Raw genomic sequence first — 17042 nt, forward strand, 5'->3', positions numbered from 1 at the left:
AATGAAAAAAAAATACCAAATTCAAGTTATAAGAATACATTTAGTGGAAAATATGAGTTTAGAGCTGTAATTCTGTTTTAACAGATCCATATGTGAAAATAGCTCTCTATCAGGGCAACAAACGCCTGAAGAAAAAGAAAACGACCATTAAGAAAAATACCCTGAATCCTTACTTTAACGAGTCCTTCTCGTTTGAGGTCCCTTTTGAGCAGATTCAGGTATCTGCTTGCAGTCTGGGATATTTTTTTTTATTGTACATCCTCTCGGTGTTAACTATATTTTATCTTCTTTTGTAACCAGTTCCTCAGCTTAATGGCCAACTAAAGATGAGAAACAAATTATTTTCAAAATTTACTGCAGCCATGCAAATCTATTCATCATATTTAGCTTGCAACAACCAGGACCCTATCAAATGGTGTTTTTTTTTAAAAAGAAATATGTCCTCTAAAATTTTTTGTGCAGTGTTTCTTCTGTATTTTTTCAGAAATAATTTTTTTGAGCAGTGTTGGCAATTATGCTGAGGATTTTTTTTTTTTATCATGCATGCCATATATTTGGGTACTCTGGAATTTATTTTATAATGTTTGATCTTTTTTCACTGTTTTTGTTTAATCAGATCCATATGTTAAAATCTCTATGATGTTAAATGGGAAACGGGTCAAGAAGAAGAAAACCACCATCAAGAAGTGCACTCTTAATCCGTACTATAACGAGTCATTCACTTTTGAGGTGCCATTTGAGCAGATACAGGTACCAGTTTAGGCCACCAGTTTAATGGTGGCCATGTGTAACACAGTAGTGCTCTTTGTCTTTAACCTAGACCAAAAAAAGTATTTGGTGTACAGCCTAATGTCTTGTTCTCCAAAGTTTAACCCCCCTGCTAACATGTTGTTTGTGTTGAACAAGAAAAGTTTAATGGCTAATGCTGATCTTCCCAAGTTCCTAGTGGCTCATTATATGAGAAGTATTCATACATAGTGCAGCTAACAAACATATCCTTGTCTGGTATATCCTAAATGCCAATGACTGTTCACAGAAAAACAAATTACTTCTAATGGAAGTAATTTTATCACCAACCAGTAATTTAAACATAGTCACTTTATATAGTACATACAAAATGCTGAGTACACATGATGCACCTGAAGTCAATCATTATAATATTGAAGCTGTAGTAAATTTTCAGGATTAAATTCATGAGTAAAACAAGAACTGTAAAATGATTGCACTGGAATTGCAGTGTATTTATTGACAATTCTGTTTAAGATTTTTCTTTTTCTGTGAACTGTTTTGGCTTGGCAGTCAGACCTAACCAAAAGCTTGTATTACGTACACTCTGAGAAAATGATTACAATTATTGCTTAGCTGCAATACCTGTAATATTTGTAATCTGTAGTTGCTGATCACCATGTAATTCCTAGTGGTGTTTGAGTGGTAGATCCCACATGTACACATGACTGTTGGTGCCAGTATGAATGTAGTTTGTGTGTAGTGTATATTTTTGTGTCCTACTTCAGATCTTTGTGGTCAGTTGTGCGTCCTATGGGGTTGTACAATCTTAGAATATTTAACTTGTAAAAACACAAGTTTTTCAGCTTTAGGGAACCTCCAGCTCTTAGAAACAACTAAGTCATTTTCTGGTAAATTTCCTAATTCCAAATTAGCACATAGAGAAAATGAACACACCAGGTATTAAAATGGTAGGTATAATATATATTTTATGTAAATGAACTAACAGTAAGTTTGAAGCCTTAGAAGGTTAAGGTAAGTGCATGTTGCAATGTTTTATATATGGTATATGTATTGGTGTACATCATATTTGTATTTCTGTGCATGTCACATTTATGTCTCTTAATTGTCATTTATTATACAACTTCTATATTTACAGTTTTCTTAAAATATTGCATCCTATTTGATAATTAATTCACTGTCCAAATTTTACACTCTTTTGTTGAATTTTTTTGATTTTTCTTTTACTCTCACTTGTAAATAAATGTTTTCAAAGTTTTTAGACAAAAACTTTTGACGTATATTTTCTTGAATTAAAGTTGTAAAAAAAAGTTTTTAACAAATGTCATAATCTGAAAACAGTACAGCACATATTTCAAAGGATTTTCAAAAATCACAGTTTAAAATACCAACTAAGTGTAATGCAAAGATTCAATAAAGATTATTCATATACTAGGGAAAACTTTATTCTTTTTCTGTTTATGTATAGAAAGTCCAGCTGTATGTGACTGTCGTGGACTATGACAGAATAGGAACCTCTGAACCAATCGGGCGTGTCGTCCTGGGATGCAACTCAAGCGGAACAGAGCTTCGCCACTGGAGTGACATGCTGGCCAACCCACGTCGACCCATTGCCCAGTGGCATACCCTACAGGAAGTACCGGAGAAAAGCTAAAAATAAAAACCTTGAGACACAGCAGTGACACAGTTCTCTGCCCTTGTAACTTACTCTTCATTGTTATGGCGCTGTTTATGAGGTCACATTTTCTTAATGTAGCATAGATGTTGAAATATTTCGATGAATTGCCCATCATTAGTGAATTTAAAGTTTTGGATACATCTTACGTTGGAAACTGGGATCCGTTTTGAAAAACAAAGGAAGACAACTCTTCCAATTTTTCGTGCAATATCACCATAAACTGACCCATATTTATGTGTATATCCTGATATTTAATTCAATTACACAAAGCTCAGTAGATGGTGAGGTATTGAGTAAACATGAGATACGTGTGAAATATAAAAAAAAATATTTATGAATAATTATTATAATCCATTTGTTGTAAAGGTATATAGTTTTGAATTACTGAAGTGCATGGGAATCTGTTTTACATACAAGGCTATATGACAAAGATGTCTTGAAGTTGATGAATTAGTATTTTTTGGGGAGGTACAGGTTACTGGTTTCAGTAGTTTTATCATGAGGTTGTTGAACTGTAGAACCGGTTTATGAATATGTTCTGTGATAGTCAGTAATTTTTAGCGATGTGAATCTTTTTCTCAAAAGTCACTCTGTAATGTATTTTCTAGCCAGTTACACCTGGCTGTATTGATATTGATGTACTGGGTTATCTTTGAATTTTATAGAAAATCAAAGATTTTTTTTAAAATTTGCTGCATCATCTCTGTTGCTTATTTTCTTAAAGTTTAAAAGAGAAAACAGTACTTAAAAACTGATGTGTCAAAACTTTTAATTTTTTTCAAACACAAGGTAAGATTAATGCTTGAACTTAACGTGATTGAAAAATGATCAGCTATGATAGAATCTCACCTATAACATTACATGGAGAGATGACCATTTTCTGTGGACATTAAAGTAGGATGAGTTTCTCTGGACATTGGGAGATAACTATATCTGTGGTCATTATTGAAGGACAGCTTTCCTTCTGGATTAGAGAGATTACCATTTCTGTGGACAATATAGGGGAATGGCTATCTTTGGACATTGAGAGATGGCCATTTCTGCAGTCATTCTAGGAAAACATCTTTCTTTGGACATTAAGAGTTGACCCTGTGTTCTAGATGTAAATCATCCTGTCTCATTTCTGTACATACAGACATTCCTATCAGTACATTCCATCACGTTTACACAAACACGTATGTTTAATTCAGGAAATCCAATTTTTGTTCAACTTTACAAGAAATAATGGCATTTATTGTGAATTTTAGGTTGTTGGAAAGTATTTAAAATTTTTGTATATTACTTTTATTATTTATAACATTTTGAATAACTATTTATTAAGAAATCCTTTACTTTGAATTCCAGCTAAATGCCTGCTTTTACGTTTAGAATCTCTGAAAAAGACATTGACATTGAATACACATCAAAAATCAGGGATTGTTTCCCCTGAACAAGATTAACACTTATGTTGTTATTGTTGAAGTTTGTTTTGTTTAAATTCTTGTTTATTGATCATATAGGACTCAACCACAGACCTACTATGTAATGCATGCAATGCAATGTAATAAATAGTAACCATAGTCTATTTTAATTTGTGAAGATCAAAGGGCATGTCCCAAATTGTCTTTTAAACAGTGGTGTTACTTTAATGTAGTAATACTGTATCTCAATAGAAATCCACATTCAAATTCAAACTGGTCACGAATTTGTGTCAAATTATTAGACCTTCTGTAGTCAGTGGTTCAATAAAATTTGTGTCTGAAAATTACAATTTGTTCCTTTTTTCTTTTGGTCAACTTAAATTTCCAAAGTTTATTTTGGAAGACATGCTATCGACTTGAATCTGGGGACATTACAATTTTTCCAAACATGGAAATGTAGTATAAATAAAACTGACTACAACCCACGACACTGCTATCTGTATTCCTATTAAGGTTCATCGACACTCTGATAAGAGAGATAACTGTGTTAATGTCATAAATGTCTTTTATTCCTTTATAATCTTGTCAAGTTGAAGTGTCTTTTTTGTCCAATTTTGCCTCGCAAGCTATGCTATTTTTGTGTATATTTTACTTAAAAAATACATGTATTTCATTTGGAAAATCATAAGAGTTAGAGAAACATTTTATATGAGTGAGCAGAGGGTTTATGAACCTTAAGCTGACGGTGTCTTAGCGTGGTAGTGGTGAGCAAGACTAATCTAACATCTGAATCAGAATGATCTATTTCTCGAATGGCTATATTACATGTAATTAACCGCCGCAGAAACAGAGATAAAGACCACTTTTTTTTTATCACGAATGGTAACATCATGTATTTTGATGTTGATATTTACAAAATTTAGTGTATGTTCCCACGCTAAAATATAACAAGAACAATATTCTCACTTTCCACAAGTAACTTGAGGTTATCAACAAATCATAAAAAAAGACTTTTTCAAATTCAAAATGTATGTTAATAGGATTTACAAACTTGAATGGATATACCGAAACAAAATAACAGGGAAGGTTGATAATTACGCCACAGAAAAAGAAGATGGAAATTATAAGAAATCGCTCATATTTCAAAATTTTGGTCTTTTCGACTCTCGAGTGAAATCGAACTCAAAAATGCAATTGTTGTAGGCACCTCCGGCTTGTACAGCGACGTAACCCTTGTCTGCAAGGTCAATGACGTTGTAAGGGTCGTAGGTCTGCGTGTAGATAATGGTAGGAATCAGTCCGTGATCTAACCCGTAATCAGTCTCAAAATAGTAACCATAAGCACTAGAAGTATGGCGGTTTCCATCTCTGTCTGGCCAATCGATCTACAGAAATAAATTAACAGTATTTTAAAGATGATCACGTCATAAAATCTTGAAATCATGTCTGCAAGGCTAATAGCACTACAACACACCTATAGCTTCATTACATATAGCAAATTTTCACTGCACAGAACGTTTAAGTTTTTTTCACTCATTTGCAACGTACCTTAAAGCTTTGTTGTAGGGCTAAAAGGTTAATCCCAAGGATAACAACGGAACGGTTAGCCGAGGAGTGAAAGCGACAATCGACCATTATTGGACGATCGTAATCATTCAGAATTGCGTCTGCTAGAGAATTTTTAAATCGTTTGGTCCTGCACGTAAAATTAGGGTCCCAAGAAAAGGCAACTACTTTATGCACAGCAAAACCCCCGTGAGAAAGTGCGAGATCAATTCTGGACTTGTTGACTGCGTTCATGGTCTTCTCAACCTTCTTTGTAGAAACACAAGGATCATCATTCAAGTCATCAAACGCATCTATACCCAGCCAAAGTTCAAACTTTGAGGAATTTTGGTTGAGGAACGAGGTTTCATTTCCAAGAGCACGAAACAACTACGAATAAAACATGAATCCTCGATGAAATTGATATCAATCGTGATGGAAACAAATAGCAAATATGTGTATTAGTACCTGTTTAATAGTTCTAGAATAGTCATACCTCATGTACACTGCCTGTAAATCCATCTCTGAATGTCCCATTGACTTTCCAGTTCGGATTTATCCTTTGCAAGATCTTGTCTAAAGAGCTGTCGATTTGCGATACAGGTAAATTCTCTTGTGTCGGCCAGTAGTACGCAGCTTTTCCGTAACCACGCCCTTCGTTGATGGCTATTACATCAACAGAGGTTTTTGCAAGCACCCTCAGTCCTTGCACGTGGTCCTCTATTGTTTTGTTCGATCCGAATGTGGTCAAGTCCACCAAAGGAGAGATTGCTGTTCTCTTTTTGACAAGGCTTTTCACTGTCGAAGACAAAGCGGAATAGGCAGAAATAATGTTTTGTGTCTCTTTTACGTTTCCAAGATTGACCTCGTCAGAAATGTAATATCCTACAACTGTATCGTAAAGGAACTTTTTCGTGATGGGGCTTCTACCTCCGATGGTAGAGAAGTCTTGGAATCTGTTGACGGTGTATCTACTTTTGTGGTCCTGCAGGACTCGTTGTACCCATCCATAATATGCTGTCCTCAATTGCATGTCAACCGTTTTATCAGACAGTCGAGGGAGACGAGGGATTCCAAAATACACGGAAACGTTCCTGCCAAAAGCACTCTCAAGTAGAAGTCCATGTGGATCAGGGCCGGATAAAGAAGCGAACAAGACAATCACATTCTTCCCATTATAACTGTTGCACTGGGGGGAGCTGAAAAGACATAAAGCACGGACGTTTGAATGGTATTAATTTCAGGAGAGTCATGGTTTCATTTCCTACCAATATTGTATTTGCCGGACAAGGCCTATTTGACAAAGAGTAATGTTCTGCGACCGTTAACCTACCCTCAAAATTAAACTTTACAAGCAAACTCGAACACAGTCGAAGGCAAAAGATGTTACACAGCATACTAGTATTCAAATTAGGCACATACTAGGTAACATTTACCTTTGATCGTCTGCAGGTAACACTATTCTATAGAAAGTATCTTTTGAAATTACTATCTTCTTGTCGTACTGTGGGCATTTGAGTACGGCTTCACCGTACGCTTCCGAATTTTGATAACTTGCGAACGATAAAATCTTCAGACCTTTACTGGTCAGTTCCTTTTGCGCTTGCGAGAAGCAATCGTTCCCATCCTCCACACAATTCTTAAACACAGAGTCATTTTGCAGATCTTTCATTGAGCGACGGACCATAGGTGGCGCATGTTTCCAAACAGTGTCGCCGCCTATTTCCTTGAACAGATCTATTGTGTCATTCCATTCCCTTAGCGAGAACCGGTCCTCAAACAATGCGGCTGTAACAGGATAAACTGGGGTAGAGGGGACACAAGATACACACTGGAACGACAGGGATAATAATAACGGACAAAATCCTGATTTCATGTTGACTTTGGTGATAAGAGTCTTTTACTTATCTATTGTCTGATAATGCACTGCAAAGTCAAGGTTGCATGGAACATCAGGAAAAACAGAGAGCACGTAATGTTATTTTCAGTTTGTAACTTTTTGTGTAACATACAAGGTATTCCCGTGTTTATATGTTATTACTAAATTTGAAAATAATCGTGCACTGTTCAATGAATGTGTCTCAACTACAAAGAAACCTATAAATATAAGTGCTGCAATATCACAAATGAATTTTAATATGAAACACACAATTTATTTCTTATAAAAATGGTGGAAAGGAAAAGTTTGATGCGCATTGGAATAGGTAGAATCAGTTGTTTTCTTAATTCTCTCTCTTCTTTATCTCTCTATCTATTTAAAAAAAAAACATCATATTGCACTAAACTAAATGTGTAATATTGTAAAAAAGGTGTGAATAAAAAAAAAACCCAGATTTTTATTGGTATTGAAACGAGCCATTTAATTGTTTAAAACGTCAGAAAAGTCGTATTCGAATATGCATTCTTGGTATCCTTCCAGTGCTTGCACTTTGACGTAACCATTATCTGAAAGTTGAGAATCGTCCCATGGATCGCAGGCCTGAACGTACTCAAGGGAGGGGATTAGGGGATGGTAATGACCATAGTCACCTTCAATATAACAACCGTAGGCTGTATCTTGATGACGCTGGCCATCTTTATCCGCCCAATCAATCTACAAGGGAAATTAAAAGTAATGGTGCCTTTTGCTGATTTGTTCTCTTCTTTTACTTATATAACATGCATCTCTTGAATGTGTATTGAGGAAAATAAACTAAAACTGCTCACATGAAAACCAGAGCCCATGATGTTGATACCAATCATAACGACTGAAGCATTCTGTGGGGAATGAAAACGGCACTCGAATATAACAGGCCTTTTAGCGTCCTGTATGATGCCATCTGACAACGTCACATTATGCCTCTTTGTGGTGCATGTAAAATCAGGATCCCATGAAAATGCAATCACTTTTTGGACCTTAGCGGCGCCCTGTGACAAGGCGAAGTCTAATCTTCTCTTGTTAACGTTGTCCATTACTGAGTTTTTGCTATAGCTAGTGAGTGGTATGCATGGATCGTCGTTCAAATCATCGAATGCCTCTACTCCTAGCCATAGTTCGAGAGTTTTGTGTCGCTTTTTTAATTCTGCAGTTTTATTTCCAAGAGCTTGGAAGAGCTGAAAGTAGTGACACAGTGATAATAGTGGGTGAAATAAAGCATGGCATGTAACTCCTGCGTGATTTCTTAAGATTTGTCTCTTCAGAAGGCAAACCTATGCGGATTATATTAAGGGAATTCGTGTGTCATCTTGAAGACAGGGGTACATGTATTTTACTTTTTAAATTCATTTTAACAATTCAAATTCATCTCAAAATACTTCAAAAAATTTAAATTAGCAAAATTATCTTTTTCACTTTACACAGGTTTGGAAAAACATGATTTGATGTTTACCTCATAAACACTCCCAGTGAACCATTCCTTAAAAGTACCATTTTCTTTCCAGCTGGGATTTATTCGCTGAAGAATCTTATCCAGTGTCGGATCCAAATTTTTTACAGGTTGATTGGCTTGTGTCGGCCAATAGTAGGATGCCTTCCCGTAACCACGGCCTTCGTGCACGGCTATGACATCCACATACGTTTCGACAAGGTATCCAAATCCGGTCACGTGGTCCTTTACTGTTCTATTTTGGTCGAAAGTTGTCATGTCTATCGAAGGAGCAATAGCCAGTTTCAACGATTTACACACTTCCAGTTTGGCAATTGAAACCAATGAAGCGTATATCATCAGCATGTCTCCATATCTGTCAACAGTACCCATGTTGACGTCATCAGATATGTAATATCCTTTTAGTGTTTTATAAAGTGGGATTCGAATAGGTTTACTGGGCACGACTGAATACAACGAATATAGTTCCATAGTTTTGTTTGAGTATCTAGATTTGTGATCTCCCATAACTCTTCGTACCCATTCAAAATATGCAGGCAGCAGCTCTTTGTCGATGTTTCCGAATTCCCAGCTTCTGGGAAGGCGCGGCACTCCGAAGTAGACAGAAATATTCCTCACAGAGGCACTTTCAAGTAATATTTCTTGAGCGTCAGGTCCAGAAAAAGAAGTAAAGAGGACAACAACATCCATCCCGTTAAATTCGCATGACCCACTGAAAAATAATTCATACAAGACTGAGAATTGAATATAATCTTATATATCAAATTTCTTGTCCACTGAGTGACAGTGTTCGAAGAGATGTTTATAGCTCTAAAACCTAAATCTGACCCAAAATTAAAAAAAATGTCATTTGAATTTTTTTTGTTTGTTTTTTATTAGACTGTATAATTAGTCTAAGATACTTAAGACTCCCCTGTAATGTGATAAGAAGAATCCAATATCATATATCAGTATAAGATGTCCAAAGTTAATAGGATATGGTAAATGACCATAAGTTGTAATACAGGTACAACTTACCTATCATGTTTACCAGGCAAGACAATACGAAAATAGGTATAAACTGTCGTAATCCTCTTGTCATATTTTGGGCATTTGACAATAACTTTGCTGAAGTCTTCTTCATACTGGTAACTTGCAAAGGAAATTATATTAAGACCTTGATTAGCCAGTTCCTGCTGCGCATGCGTAAAACAGTCGACCTCCTTCGCTGTATCTTTGTCATACTCTTTGCACCATTTGAAAACTGGATCTTTTTGCAAGTCTTCTTTTGAGCGGCGAACCAGTGGTGGTGCTTCTAGCCACACGGTATCGCCATCCTGTTTCTGAAATTGGTCCAAAGTGTTGTTCCACTCAGAAACTTCCGTTCTATCGAGGAAAAGAGAAGCTGTAATAGGATAAACAGGTTTTCCTATACTGGATGCACGAATGCTGCGAAAACATCCGAGACATATAATGAATGTTGTTACAATTTCCATTTTATTGTAAACATTGATAATATAAGAGAATGGTCGAATTGATATGGATCAAGATCACTCACGTATGTGACATTGGTGAGATTATGGCTTTCAACGTTTCAATGTGTTAAAAAAAGGCTTGTTGGCTTTTTTTCCATTTTGCTTTGATATAATTTTTAACACACAATATAGCTAGTTGAAAAAGTTTATGTTGTAGGGCAAGATTATCTAAGAAAATATTCACAAAGTATGGAGATATTTCCTTGAAAATTCGTGTGAAAAAAATTAACCCAAAGCCAAAATGTGTAATTTTCTTTTGCATACTAGTATGTGTCATTACGGTACAGACATTGTTATAAGAAACATAAAGGCAAATATAAATTATCGTGGTTCAGAATTGTTGGTAAAGTTTATGGCACCGTCTTATCAATGCCAGCTATCATCTAATAAAGGTATCTTATGTTTATAGGTAAGTAGTGTCTCAATGTTCTCTTTACTGTTCTCTAAGATACCTGGACAGGTACATAAATGAATGTGTCAAAATACAACAAAGCTCACGTCTTAGATAGGGTATTTATCGGTATATCAAATTGGCACTGTTCAAGTTATCGATTCTGGATCGTTATCTTAAAGAAAAGATCCGTAACAAAGCGTTAACCTTAAACATCGATAAGGATTTCAAATTCTTTCTCAATATCAATTAATAATTATTTATTTATTCTTCAAAAATGCCCAACGCTGAGCAATCGAACGTTCAAGCACTTGTTATATTTTAATTAAATTGATCATAGATTAAGTCTCTACATTCATAAACCGTTTAAAGAGTCTCAAGTGTTAGACATTTAAAAATTCAAATTAGCAAGTCTCGTCTCGCCCGTGACTTCCGTTGCTACGGGTGTGCATACGTTAAAGCAAGCTGATTCTGAAGATGAGAAGTATTTACAACTAATAGTGATCAACGGATTTTATCTTTTTTTAACAAGTAAGACATACAAGTTATATGGTTTTTCTTATTTTCCGTAGATAAATTAATTTTCATTCTAACAGTCTGCTAATATAAGATAAACAAATAAGACTATTTATAATTAAAGAATGGACATTTAAAAGTTGCTTGATATATTTATTACAAAAACAAAACAAGAACATTTAGTTAGAAATATAGACTATGTTGTTTAATATGTTTTTCATATTCGTGAACATATCAGATTTTCGAGTGTCATGCAGTTTTTTTTTCTACCTAAAATGCTGAAATCAGTTAATATATATTGAACGTCTGTGGTTAAACTTAAAGCAAACAGTAATTGTTTACTCTACACATTTTGTGACAAGGCAATTTTGCATTGATCCCCCAATAGGTCATAAAAGAGCAATGAAATCTCGACTTTAAACTCCCTGTTCAGACCAGTGTTTGAAAAATAATATATCTGTATTGTGAGAAAGTCGATTTCAGCAGTACAACACAGCAGAACAAATTGTTCCCAAATCTACACCTCGGTCTGACATTTAAATCGAATCGAATCGTGATATCTTTTTATGGAGGAGATTATCTTGAAATATGTTGAAGATACGGTAAAGCACAATCCGGACGAATCTAAGTCACTCTTAGCATTTAAAATCTTTATCTCTTTTTAACAGGTTTAAAGTTAGCCAAATTATCGACTGTTTGAAATGCAACCGTATTGATTTATATGTAAAACTACAATAAACCATTTTCCTACGGAAATGCTACTTCATGTTTATGAATAATATGTTACGGTAGTTGTTTTGCAGCGGTTAATAAAATACGAGAAAAAGGAAAACCAAATCGAACAAAGCTCATATCTTAATACCCAGAAATCCTTATAGAATCCGTGATGGGGACAGGAAATAAAGAAAAATGATATATAGGTTACCATTTGAATGATTTTTTCTAGGTAATTATGGTCGTGTTGTGATTGCTGAATAGAGATGGTGGACTTTCAGTCTCGATACCGGCTGTATGGTCATGGGTACACCTCCCCGGAACTAAAATACCCGGTCGCCACTTACAAAGAACTTTACCATAACAAGGCGCCCACCATATTTCCTAGGAGACCAAGAGGTAAGCTTTCCTTATTTCTGTTTCAGAAACTTTATTTTCAACAAATCAAAACTTTTATTATTACATCGTTTTTAATTAATACAAGTCATGATTTGAAAAAATTAACCTATTGTGGTTGAGCAAAACAAAGTGTTATCTGTCAAATACTTCCACAAATCTCAGATAAAACGAGAATTTTCTTTTCTACTTAGCCCATGACTGCCGACAAGAGGCTATGAAAGACCTGGTTGATTCCCGGGATTGGGAGACTTGGCTTCTGTCCCAGGGACTCAAGGAGACAATCCGGAGCGCCACCTCCCTCAACCTTAAGGTCAAGGAGACATACTCAGACGGGACCAAAAAGTGAGTACATTTCGGTACTTAGAGTAATCTACAATTATATACTATAGACATTTGTTCACTGCAATGAAGAAGGCATCTAAAAAAATAGTATTCTCAACTTAATGAAACTGTGACATGACAGCTTTTTCTATAATGTTTGACATCAATGGATACTTTTGATGCAAAGATGCAACAGTCAAAATAACTTTAAAGTCTTTGTTGTGGCATTAACCTGTGAGCTAACATTGATTGCTTTCCAGGAAGCAGGTTATTCTTTTGATTCCAGTACCTAAGGAGGAGAGGTACACTAGTATGGTAAACTGTGGCTTTTGTGGTTTAGGAATGTTTGCTAGTTTGTTTGGGAGTCAATGTTATACGTTCAATAGAAAATGCACACAGTATAATACACTTTGGTAATGAAAAGAATGTTGGTGTGGATGGAAATGAAATATGACCTTTATTTTTCACAAAAGGTCAAGGACAGGGTTATTTGGTAGCGGTTTGTCTATAGGATTGCTATTGCTACTTTCATTATTTAATAGTGAATTTGTTTACAGCTATACTGATGAAAAATTACAACAATATTATTATATCACAGATTCGATAATATTAATATAAAGTTGAAATTCTTGATTTAAAAAAGACTATTTTCTTACTTTTACCATTCTATCAGGCCCGAAAAGCTGCTGTTCAATGTAGGATTTCGTGGCCATGGAGACGGGGATTTCAACTTCCCGCGGAGCGTGGTAACGACACGTGATGGCGATATTATAGTGGTGGACACCATGAACCATCGATTACAGATTTTCAACTCTTTTGGCGTATTTATTGGGAAAATCGGGAAAAGAGGAGTCGGTAAACTTCAGTTCTCCGAGCCATCAGACGTGGCGGAAATGCCGAACGGGGACTTGGCAGTGGCGGACAAACGAAACAAAAGAGTTCAGATCGTCACACAGGGCGGACAGTTCCGGAGTGTGTTCGAAACAGTTGATGAACCTTACAGTATTGCATGTGACTACAGTGGTCATGTGATTGTGTCTTCAACACGCAGGACCTTAGAGGTATATAAAAAGGGAGGGAGGCTAATACATCGATTTTCTATTCCAGGAATATCTCGTGATAGCTTTGGATGCAAAATATGTGTTAATAATAGACAAGAAATCATTGTATGTGATGCCGTAAACTCGACGATAAATTTTTTTACCTACGAAGGTAGATACGTTTCTAAATTTTCACCCCGTTCACATGGTGAAGGATTGACAATGATTCCCTCAGGAATCGCTATAAATAAAATGGGAGAGATTCTGGTGGCCGACTCCCTAAACCACACTGTAAACGTATACAATGATCGGGGATCGCTCATCAAACAAGCCATATGTCCCACAGATCAAGCAGGATGCGTGCAGGCATGCGCAGTGGGACCAGAGGGACACTTGGTGACCACGGAATTTAGTTTGTCTGGTCCACACTCCCTGAAGATTTTTCGGTATCGTCCATGTCACTGCCACATAACTAGACCAGGTTCTAGCAAACGACGCACACCTACCCCACAATCATTCAGATAACAAACTGTAAAAGCTGTTTGTTAAAAACGAATCTAAAAAAGTACTAAAGATGACTGACATAATAAAGATCTGTTATAAAACTAGATTGCGCTACTGTTCGCTTACAGTTTTAAGGCGGTACGTATTTCTAGAGCAGTGAACTGCAGCCTTTTAATATACGCTGTATCATCTGTGATATTTTTAGATATACATGTATGTTATAATACCAATAACAACTTCTCAATTTTACCAATATTTGCCAAGACATTTCTCTCATTACTCATGGATTATTGTTTTAAGTAATAATTTTCTTTGTTGTATTATTAATGACAAAAGAATTAAACTCTAAAGCTAAAGGTCTTTTGCTTATTTTTTTTCTTCAAATGTTTACTACAATTTCCATGTCACTCTAATTGACTATTTTCTAAAAAGTGCTAAAAATCAGTTTAAAGATTTGCATCAGCTTATTTCTGATTACTTTGGATTAATATTTAAAGTTTCTCAAACAAAAACGCGGAGTAATCCTTGTGCATGACGCCAATCTGTTTTTAAATTTTTGTGATAAGTGCACATAAACAATGGATTATCGATAAGCAAAACGTAATCCCCTACGTAAACAGTACGCTTATTTTTCATATATTCATGTGTTACAGTCCCTGAAACGTTCTACTTTCCCACATGAACGGTGAGCGAACGCTGAACGAACGGTGAACGAACGCTGAACGAACGCAGAGCGAACGGTGAGTGAACGATGTGTGAACGCTGAACGCAACTTGGTGAACGATGTGTGAACGGTGAACGGTGAGCGAACGCAGAACGCGAACGGAGCGCAAACGCGAACGCAAAGTGAACGGTGAACGAACAATGAACGCAAGATGAACGATATATTCGGAATGCTTCTGATCTTTTCCTTGCATTGAAACTATTTTATTGTATTATAATGTCAGGTGCAAAAAAAAAAAAAAAATAATAATAATAAATAAGTAAACAAATAAATGAATGAATAATTAAGTCAATAAAATAAATTCTCCAAAATTGTCCTCAGAAAGACGATGCATGCACATTAAATTTTTAATCACACGATTTTTATCGCATTAAAACATTGCAATTGTTGCCGAACGCTGAAGTATAAAAGATATTGTTTTTAGTTGGAAAATAAAAATGTTTATTTTTAGTTGATAACAAATCAGAGAAATCTTATGATTTATAGAATGAATTAAAATGGTTGTAACTTATATTCATATATATATATATCTCCGTGTCAAGGCCATTTCGTGTAAAGTAATGAAAAAAAAATTAATTACATTTATACGCTCGTATTTTAAATATTTAAAACAATAACATATTATGTGTCATTTCTATTTTTCATTATGATTTATTGAGCAGACGTCTACATGCATCTCTAGATGGCCGTGATTATACTCGGACAAGATCATGATGATGCAAAGATACATATTCATATTATTTGTTATAAATTCAATTTTCAAAACTTGATATTTAAGTAATATGGTGTTATAGTTTTTATTAAACAGACAAATGAGAGAGAGAGAGAGAGAGAGAGAGAGAGAGAGAGAGAGAGAGAGAGAGAGTAATATTCAGTTTTAACCCCCCCCCCCCCCCCCGCCTTTCAGGCTTCACCAAATGTTTGTACCTATATCAAACAAAAACTCGGAAATTTTTTTCTAAATATATCAGACAGTGAAAGTAGCTTTTTTTTTAATCAACAAATCATATCCATTTGTTTGACAGTCATACTCGTTTTTTATTTTCCTGCTTCAAGTTCAAACGAAGTCCACGTGCTTGTCCTGTCAATCAAAATCATTCGACACTGTGCAGGTGTGAAAGTTTCGTCACATCGAAGACGAAGTGCGAGTATTTCCAACAAGTTATAACATTTATTTTTATCATTTCTAGATTTGATTCCAACATTTGAATAATAAATTAGTAAAATACATTAGGCATTAACACTTGAATGTGAAACATACTCTCTGCCAATTTCAAATACTACGCCGACACTTGTACATTTTGATCTACTATTGTTTTGTGACTTTTTTAGATGCATGTTTGTTTTGAGACTGAATTTTTTTTTCTAAAAAAGACCGTAGTTTTTTTTTAAAACGTTAATTAAAACAGTCTGGAAATATGGTACTATCTAAGTCACCGATTTAGGGGGAAAGGGGGGGGGGGTATTAATCATATCGATTAGCAAACATATAAAGTTACGGTGAAGAAAGTTTTTTTTTCTCTATAACTATAGACTTCACATATTACAGTAGAGAAATTCTGTAGTGCATTACATTTTAAATAAATATTTCCTTTAACCACACTATCAATTTAATTCGTTCTAAAGATAATAAATTAACAGGATATCCGCAGTACTATGTATAACTCTCAGAACTAGTACTAGTTCTATTATATTTTCCGTAGTAATTGAAAAAAAAAAACGTATTAGAAATAAATATTTTCGTAATTTTGCTGCGTAATTATTTGACTTGAATAATTATATCTCCATAAACGATTTTTCGTCTTTAACAAAACAACAAAATGTTGCAGTGCTTGAAGTATTTGCACATTGCCCTTAGTTAAATTTAATATTTCACATCGTTCTACATAGGTACAGAATGTGCTTGTAACAACATTTATTTTCCAGAGTAATTTAATAAATAACCTAACAGCTAAGTTAAAATAATAAGAAAATATTTCGTAGACATTTTTCCTCATGAAATAATGATTCTTCAAACACGATATGTTAGTTAATAAATTAAAAAAAAACTGTAACTCCTTAACTACAAAAAGATAAGTCCTTTCACTTCGGAGTTCCGAATGGCAATGAAAACTGAACGATAGGTGAACGCTGAACGCAAGGTGAACGCAAAGTGAACGGAACGAAGAGCGAACGCTGAACGCT

The 17042-nt window shown here is 35.0% G+C and overlaps 4 protein-coding genes across 5 annotated transcripts in view; 2 read left to right on the plus strand and 2 right to left on the minus strand.

The window, feature by feature from the left end:
* The window catches only part of LOC133185301 (synaptotagmin-1-like), a 31243-nt gene extending 27068 nt beyond the window's left edge, over window positions 1-4175 (plus strand). Inside the window, exons 10-11 of one of the 2 annotated variants that reach the window (XM_061320433.1) lie at window positions 85-218; window positions 2216-4175. In XM_061320433.1, the coding sequence (XP_061176417.1) occupies window positions 85-218; window positions 2216-2401 (320 nt within the window). In that variant the 3' untranslated portion in view covers window positions 2402-4175. Of the gene's footprint in view, window positions 1-84; window positions 219-616; window positions 751-2215 lie in introns of both variants that reach the window. The other variant, XM_061320432.1, reaches the window with a different exon arrangement.
* Window positions 4176-4898: 723 nt separating this feature from the next.
* LOC133185899 (uncharacterized) lies at window positions 4899-7279 on the minus strand. The gene is made up of 4 exons (XM_061321192.1): window positions 6807-7279; window positions 5867-6569; window positions 5374-5760; window positions 4899-5210 (listed from the first exon to the last, which is right to left on the minus strand). The coding sequence occupies exons 1-4, from the start codon at window positions 7244-7246 to the stop codon at window positions 4968-4970; spliced, it is 1773 nt and encodes a 590-aa protein (XP_061177176.1). The 5' UTR covers window positions 7247-7279; the 3' UTR covers window positions 4899-4967.
* A 435-nt stretch (window positions 7280-7714) lies between these two features.
* On the minus strand, window positions 7715-10210 carry LOC133185900 (uncharacterized). The gene is made up of 4 exons (XM_061321193.1): window positions 9753-10210; window positions 8739-9447; window positions 8077-8463; window positions 7715-7963 (listed from the first exon to the last, which is right to left on the minus strand). Exons 1-4 carry the CDS (start codon window positions 10208-10210, stop codon window positions 7730-7732), a joined length of 1788 nt encoding a protein of 595 aa, XP_061177177.1. The 3' UTR covers window positions 7715-7729.
* A 684-nt stretch (window positions 10211-10894) lies between these two features.
* Window positions 10895-14416, plus strand: LOC133185901 (E3 ubiquitin-protein ligase TRIM71-like). Its single transcript, XM_061321194.1, has 4 exons — window positions 10895-11171; window positions 12103-12269; window positions 12461-12611; window positions 13264-14416. Exons 2-4 carry the CDS (start codon window positions 12137-12139, stop codon window positions 14153-14155), a joined length of 1176 nt encoding a protein of 391 aa, XP_061177178.1. The 5' UTR covers window positions 10895-11171; window positions 12103-12136; the 3' UTR covers window positions 14156-14416.
* Window positions 14417-17042: the final 2626 nt, after the last annotated feature.

This window comes from Saccostrea echinata, unplaced genomic scaffold, assembly GCF_033153115.1.
Source record: "Saccostrea echinata isolate AGI-Se365-2 ecotype Australia unplaced genomic scaffold, CSIRO_AGI_Sech_v1 ptg000012l, whole genome shotgun sequence".
In the NCBI taxonomy this organism is placed as follows: Eukaryota; Metazoa; Mollusca; class Bivalvia; order Ostreida; family Ostreidae; genus Saccostrea; species Saccostrea echinata.

Coding starts and splice junctions, on each gene's coding strand:
- LOC133185899 (XM_061321192.1), bottom strand. CDS start 7,246: ATGAAATCAGGATTTTGTCCGTTATTATTATCCCTGTCGTTCCAGTGT. Junction 6,570..6,806: donor TTACCTGCAGACGATCAAAG/GTAAATGTTACC, acceptor ATGTCTTTTCAG/CTCCCCCCAGTGCAACAGTT. Junction 5,761..5,866: donor TTACAGGCAGTGTACATGAG/GTATGACTATTC, acceptor TTTTATTCGTAG/TTGTTTCGTGCTCTTGGAAA.
- LOC133185900 (XM_061321193.1), bottom strand. CDS start 10,210: ATGGAAATTGTAACAACATTCATTATATGTCTCGGATGTTTTCGCAGC. Junction 9,448..9,752: donor TTGCCTGGTAAACATGATAG/GTAAGTTGTACC, acceptor ATTATTTTTCAG/TGGGTCATGCGAATTTAACG. Junction 7,964..8,076: donor TCATGGGCTCTGGTTTTCAT/GTGAGCAGTTTT, acceptor TTTCCCTTGTAG/ATTGATTGGGCGGATAAAGA.
- LOC133185901 (XM_061321194.1), top strand. CDS start 12,137: ATGGTGGACTTTCAGTCTCGATACCGGCTGTATGGTCATGGGTACACC. Junction 12,270..12,460: donor ATTTCCTAGGAGACCAAGAG/GTAAGCTTTCCT, acceptor TTTTCTACTTAG/CCCATGACTGCCGACAAGAG. Junction 12,612..13,263: donor TACTCAGACGGGACCAAAAA/GTGAGTACATTT, acceptor CCATTCTATCAG/GCCCGAAAAGCTGCTGTTCA.